The sequence below is a fragment of the Limulus polyphemus genome, unplaced genomic scaffold (genome assembly GCF_000517525.1).
Source record: "Limulus polyphemus unplaced genomic scaffold, Limulus_polyphemus-2.1.2 Scaffold3250, whole genome shotgun sequence".
NCBI classification, from domain to species: domain Eukaryota; kingdom Metazoa; phylum Arthropoda; class Merostomata; order Xiphosura; family Limulidae; genus Limulus; species Limulus polyphemus.
Genome location: NW_013668860.1, coordinates 81,599 through 88,040, shown reverse-complemented (window position 1 = coordinate 88,040; position 6,442 = coordinate 81,599). Strand labels below are relative to the sequence as shown.

At 34.3% G+C, this 6,442-nt stretch overlaps 1 protein-coding gene across 1 annotated transcript in view; it reads right to left on the bottom strand.

Annotated features, from left to right (window-relative positions):
- The window catches only part of LOC106468988 (carboxypeptidase D-like), a 52,038-nt gene that overhangs the window by 9,667 nt on the left and 35,929 nt on the right, over nucleotides 1-6,442 (bottom strand). The window contains exons 18-22 of the mRNA XM_013929442.2: nucleotides 6,009-6,144; nucleotides 4,153-4,284; nucleotides 3,482-3,595; nucleotides 2,637-2,698; nucleotides 550-681 (exon numbers count right to left, since the gene is read on the bottom strand). Coding sequence (XP_013784896.1) covers nucleotides 550-681; nucleotides 2,637-2,698; nucleotides 3,482-3,595; nucleotides 4,153-4,284; nucleotides 6,009-6,144 — 576 coding nt within the window. The remainder of the gene's footprint in view (nucleotides 1-549; nucleotides 682-2,636; nucleotides 2,699-3,481; nucleotides 3,596-4,152; nucleotides 4,285-6,008; nucleotides 6,145-6,442) is intronic.

The following is a 6,442-nucleotide window of genomic DNA, read 5'->3' as shown; positions in this document are numbered from 1 at the left end:
GGTAGTTAAATAACATTTTGGATGTAAAACACTAAAGCCTTGTGTCATGAGTAGTAAAGGATACCTGTGGCAATAGGGTTAAATTGAATTAATTCAATAAATATTTTAGTTATTTACAATGTTTGATAGATATAATATACATCATTTAATTCCTTAACTAGTAATAACTACATTGGCCAAATGTGACGGGCAGAGTACATGAAACTTCACATGCGATAATTCTGGTTTCATGCTTTAGTAATGTGCTAATAGGTCCTTCTCTGTAAGGTGTTCTTAAGGCTTTCTGTAGTTTGCCCGTCGTTCGTAATAATTATCATTGATTGTAATGTTTTACTGAAGGTTTGAAGCAACTCTTTTGGTAGTTTCATTCTATAAACTGTTTTTTCTATATTTGTATTAACTACCATGTAAATCCATTCTGGATTTAGTTCCCCTATGGCTGTAACTTTTTCAATAAAGTGAAGATGACTCTCACATACAACTTCACCGCACAGATTCTTACTTACCAAGTTTATTTATATGTATATAACAATAATCACAGAAACTTACAAGTCTCAACATTTCAAGCAAGGCAGGTCGATGATCCTTCCAAATATCGTATAGCTTCGACTCTTGAGGGCTTGCACAGCAATCGACGTAGATGCCTAGGTCATAGCCGTAACCATGATCATAGATGAAGTCCTGCAGAAAAAAAAGTAGTGTATGATTATAGAGCATCTTCATTGTAACTAAAAGTCGTAAGAATCTCACAGTAGGGAAAACATCAGAAGACATTTTCTGTGCTCTTACTATATACTTGTAATGAAAGTTAACCCTTTGAGTCCATGTTTAAATTCTGGATAGGTTCTTGATGCAAACTCATGAATAAAACCAAAGATATGTAAATCTGTAAGATTGCAATTTCATTATAATAGCACAAGTAATAAAAAAAATATTTTGAAAAAATTAAGTATGATGTAGAGATGGCAATGCCAAAAAGTACAGAAACGATGTAGGGATGAGTACCCAAAATCCCTACATAAGTAGCCAAATCTTTCCAAGAATAACTTTTATCTACAGCTAAATGTTGAATTCCTGTCAGTTGCATGAATTCAGGTCTGAATAAAAGCATTTAAACTGAATTGTGCTATACAGTCTTACAGTGACTAATAACCATAAGCTTGTAAGATTGACTCAGTACTTACTGGCTATTTATATAGGGATTTTTGTATAGTTTTGTGTATTCATCCCTATCTTGTTTCTGTACTTTTTGGCATTGCCATCCCTACATCTTAATTTTTTCAAAATTTTTTTTTATTACTTGTTATCCCTCTTTTTAAAAACAATTTCATTTAAGGAGGTTGATAAGTGAACATTTGTTATATCTTTATAATGGTAATGTATATTGTTAATATCATATCAGTTTCTCTAATTTTGGATTACACTGGGGGCCAGTGAAGCTGGAATGGTTCCTCCAGAACAGTAAAAGAACTCCAGAGAGCTGGACCAATGTTAAGGGGATATTTACAGAATCCACATCTTCTGCATACAACTGACTCCACCACATGCTAGAGTCATGTTGATTAATAGGGAGGACATCAGACAGATCCAAAGTCATGAAGTATTATACCACTCATATACACACAGCTGCCAGGCTTAGCCCCGACTGAAAACTTGAAGTACACTGCTATACATTGTTTTGATAATTAAGAAACTAGTGTTTTTAAATTCAGACATCAATAACATGTACACAGATCTGTTAGTTGCATAAGTACTTGTTCTACTTGACACCTTGAATATTAATTTAGGTTATTGTTTCTTTATTTATTTTTACTGAAATTATTTTGGCAGATATCATGTTTGTGCAATAAAATGTCACAAACGGTCATCATATAAGAATAATTTGTTCTGCCATCTAGCGACCAGAAATGAAATTCATTTAAGAAACATGGAATTAATATATGCTTATAAACTGAACTCACTGCTAAGTAGTAATTTCCCAACAAAAATACGTGTGGTAGAGGAACAGAATAATATTACTGTTATACAAGCTGTGAAACACTCGATAATGGCAATTATATGCTCAAATAAGGCTATAACTCAACTTTAGCAGTTATTTGTTAGCATCACATAGTAATAGATTGAATGTGGCAGCCATTATTTTCTCAGTCCATCCCTACATACTAAGCAAGTGTTCCCAAGTGCTCTCAAAATGCTTTTCTGTTGTACTAAAGCCATTGCAATAACTTTACTCATTTTTTGGTTAGTATGGGAGAAGAAAAAATAAAGATGAACACTTTGGCTCTTTAGCTAGTTCCCAGTTCTCCACTTAAGCAACACTCTTAAATAATACTAGGAGACTTATAAGCTGTGAAACGCTCGATTATGGTAAGTAGGTTCTCAAATAAGGCTATAACTCAACTTCAGCAGTTATTTGTAAGCATCATAGAGTAATAGATTAAATGTGGCAGCCATTTTTTCTCTCGGCCCATTCCTACATACTAAGCACTTTTGTGCTTAGTGATAACTCGACATTTGTATATTAATGATAACACTAAAGAGTTCCTACAGTCCTATGCTTAAATTCAAGTATATTACGTTTTAAGGAAAACCTACATCTGTAAGGACAAACACAAGACATAGTACCATCAACTTACCATGAGGCTTCCAGAATGAGGGTGAAGGGCAGCAGCATTAGCTATTCCATTTGTGCTTTGATCTGGAAAAAGAAAAGTAGTTAAATAATACAAACTGTGTCATCAGTTTCCTTGTTTGAATAATAGAAATTATGTCATCAGCTCTCCTTCTTAAATAATACAATCTGTGTCACCCGATTTTCTTCTAAAATAACATACACTGTTATCATATATATATATATATACTTATTAAATTATTTGTTTATCTAAATGTGGTGAAATAGTTGTTATATATGATATAAATTGTGTTTCGATGATTGTTTGTTTTGAAGTTCGTGCAAAGCTACACGAGGGCTATCTGTGCTAGCCGTCCCTAATTTAGCAGTGTAAGATTAGAGGGAAAACAGCTAGTCATCACCACCCACTGCAAACTCTTGGGCTACTCTTTTACCAACAAATAGCGGGATTGACCGTCACATTATAACGTTCCCACGGCTGAAAAGGCGAACATGTTTGGCGGGACGGGGATTCGAACCCGCGACCCACAGATTGCGAGTCGAGTGTCCTAACCACCTGGCCATGTGCCTCGATGACTGCTCCGTCTGTCGCATTCCAGTCGACCCGACGAAGCCCTATTATTGGGAAAAAGGCCTCAATGGTACTGGATACAACAGATACAGTGTGACGGACATATCATTACCTTACTTTCACTCAATCTCAACAACAAGGAATACAGAAGCTAAACACCATCTGATCAGGATATCGGTGATCATCGTATTAGATAAACTAGGCTTTATGTTTTACAAATATTGGCTGATCTACTTTAAAACTGTGCACAATGGAATTTAAAATTAACAGTTACTCACACTTAGATTCTGGGCAAGTGACGTCTTTCGTCATGTGGGAGTGGGCATTAGCATAAGCCCTTGCCAGTTCCTTAAACACCAATTCCTCCACCTCGTCCAATGTCTTACGAGTTCCTAGAGAAGCAAACAAGCTTTTATGTAAATGATTTTATCTTACAAGAGAAAAAAAAAGGAAAAACTTACAAGAGAAGCCTCATACATATAATGTATTTTTGTTTAATTACAAGAAATTTTTGTCCTACTTCGGAACCACAGTATTTATTGGGTGACTCTTTTTCTGAAAGTTTCAAGGTGTGAAATAAATAGCTAACACTTTGTTGAATATCATGTCAAGAATTCTTGTAAATTTACACATTTTAAAAACAAAATTATTACAATATTTCATGTTATGCCTAAATTGAAGGTGCTAAAGTTCCTTAACTTCTTTCAATTTTAAGTATGACAGCAATTAAAGGTTTACTGTCACCAGTTTAATTCTTTGCAATTTTGAAGATAAAGTTCAGGAAACCTTAGTTTTTACGCTTCAAAAGTTTCAAATCAAATGAGGCTCATACTCCTCCACAACCCCTACAGCTTCACAACCTTTAGTGCTAAATAGTTTAAATAGACGTTAAACTTTATCAGAAGAATCAGTGTTCAAACAGCCCTAGACTTAATCGTTCTGAACCTACCATCAATGTTATTAGCCCTGTATGGATAAGATGCTACCAAAGCTCCAGTAAACAGGGACACTGAAAGAACACTTGGTGTCTTGGATATCCAGTCCTGAATAGCCTTTGTTTCTTCTGCAGCTGTTGTTGTTTCTATGGTATTTAATACAATGAGAGAGAGAAGAACTTAATGACCACACAATGAAAATGTTAAGTATCAAAGTTCATAATTCTGTTTCTCATACTTCATAACATTTTTAAATTATATTTAAAAATCAAAACCATTTCTTTACTTTACAATAAACTACAATGGCAGAATTGAAAAAGATGTTTTACACCAAAATTATAGTTTTTTTGCTCTTCAATTTAAGGCATACGAATAAACATGGTCCAGAACACTGATAAAAAAAAAAGCATGGGGCCAAACCACCTTTCAGAACTTGAAAACACGACCAAAGGAAAAAATAAAAGAAGCATTTATTAAGTATGAAAGCTTTTAGTTTACTATGTTTTAAATCAAATCTACGAAATCTTGAAAACAGAAATAGAGATTAGCATGAAAACAGTTTAACCGATGACCACCAGGCCAAATCAAGTGTCCCAAGTCATTTCAGTCAACATTCCGTCTATGAAGTAATTTAGTTTCATCGAGGTTAACAATATTTGGTAAGTTGAAAACTCAATATTGAATTAAATACTTATAAGGTAATGATACCTGTACTTGCTGTTGAAAATAACACCAACAACAACAAAAAATTGGTCCTTGGCCATTCTTAATGTCGTTTCGGGTCAAAAGTTGAACATAGGGTCTTACCTAATGGTCTTCCAATTATATTATAATAACAAATTTTGGCTAGATGCGTTGTATTTGGGTATTTAATGCTACTAAACACACTCATTAATATCTAAGTTATTCTAGTTATAATTGAAATGTCACAAGTTATTACAACAAACATGCACACCAAACACAGAAATAAGAGATAACATGATTTCCATTAAAAAAATATCTATTCACATTAGATAGCAGATTCTTTAATTATATAGGTATTTCTAACACTTTTAACCAATCACACATAGCTTGTTAAAATCCTATCAAATCAGAAAACAAAAACACATACAAATCAAGGTATTTGTACATAAAGCTACTAAGTCATCTGCCACCATCCTAAATTTTGATCTACTGAGCAGGGGGTGAGAGGGGAGAAAGGCAGCCAGTCAACAGCACACTAACACCCACCTACATGCTTAGGGATTTACTATCACTCTTATAATGCACTCACAGCTTAAAGTGCATGAAACATTCTGTTGTGTTACCGTATGGATTCGAACCTGGTTTCTCAACCTTGAAATCTAGAACTCTTTCACAGGTTCACCCCACAAGTTAAGGATACTAACTGTACTCAAGATGATTTAACTGTAAATTGAATTAATTATGCTTATATTCAAATTTATACATGTTAAATACCAAAATTGTACAAAGCTTGAGGAAAATATGGCATTACAAATTTTTTAGAAGATCCTAATGATATCAATGAATGCAACAATGAACTTGTTAGGTTTCTTTAAGACAAAGAAAAAAAATGTACATTAATGTTTTGATACACAGTGTAGATTCAGTACATTGCATCCATGATAAATAGCTTTGTAGAACATAAATAATGTAATCTCGTCAAGTGTTTGTCTACCAGTGAAGTACATATACAGGTCAGTGCCTCGTTTGATCTAGAAATAAATGTGTGTAAAGAAATGACCAAATCTCATCAAGTGTTTGTCTACCAGTGAAGTACATATACAGGTCAGTGCCTCGTTTGTTATTAGACCCTGCCCAAAATGATGTGGGTAAAGACACGACCAAATCCTTTCAAGTGTTTGCTTACCAGTAAAGGACGTATCCAGGTCAATGTCACGTTTGTTGTTATATCCTGCCTTACTGTTGCACTCTTCACGGACAGCATTCACAAACCCATCCGGATTCAGCAAGGGAGCAATGTGAATTCTTGTGTTCTGCACCAGCTGCAAGAAATAAATCATTCTGCTTATGGGATTTTGAAATATGTATGTAAATGAGAATATAACACTTTTAAGAGAGTAATGGAGAACTTAACAGATCCTTGACACTAAGCAGTAACTCATCTTCAGTACAGAAACCACAACCAGAACCATATCAAGTGTTTCATCACTTCAACCAGAACCATATCAAGTGTTTCATCACTTCAACCAGAACCATATCAAGTGTTTCATCACTCCAACCAGAACCGTATCAAGTGTTTCATCACTCCAACCAGAACCGTATCAAGTGTTTCATCACTCC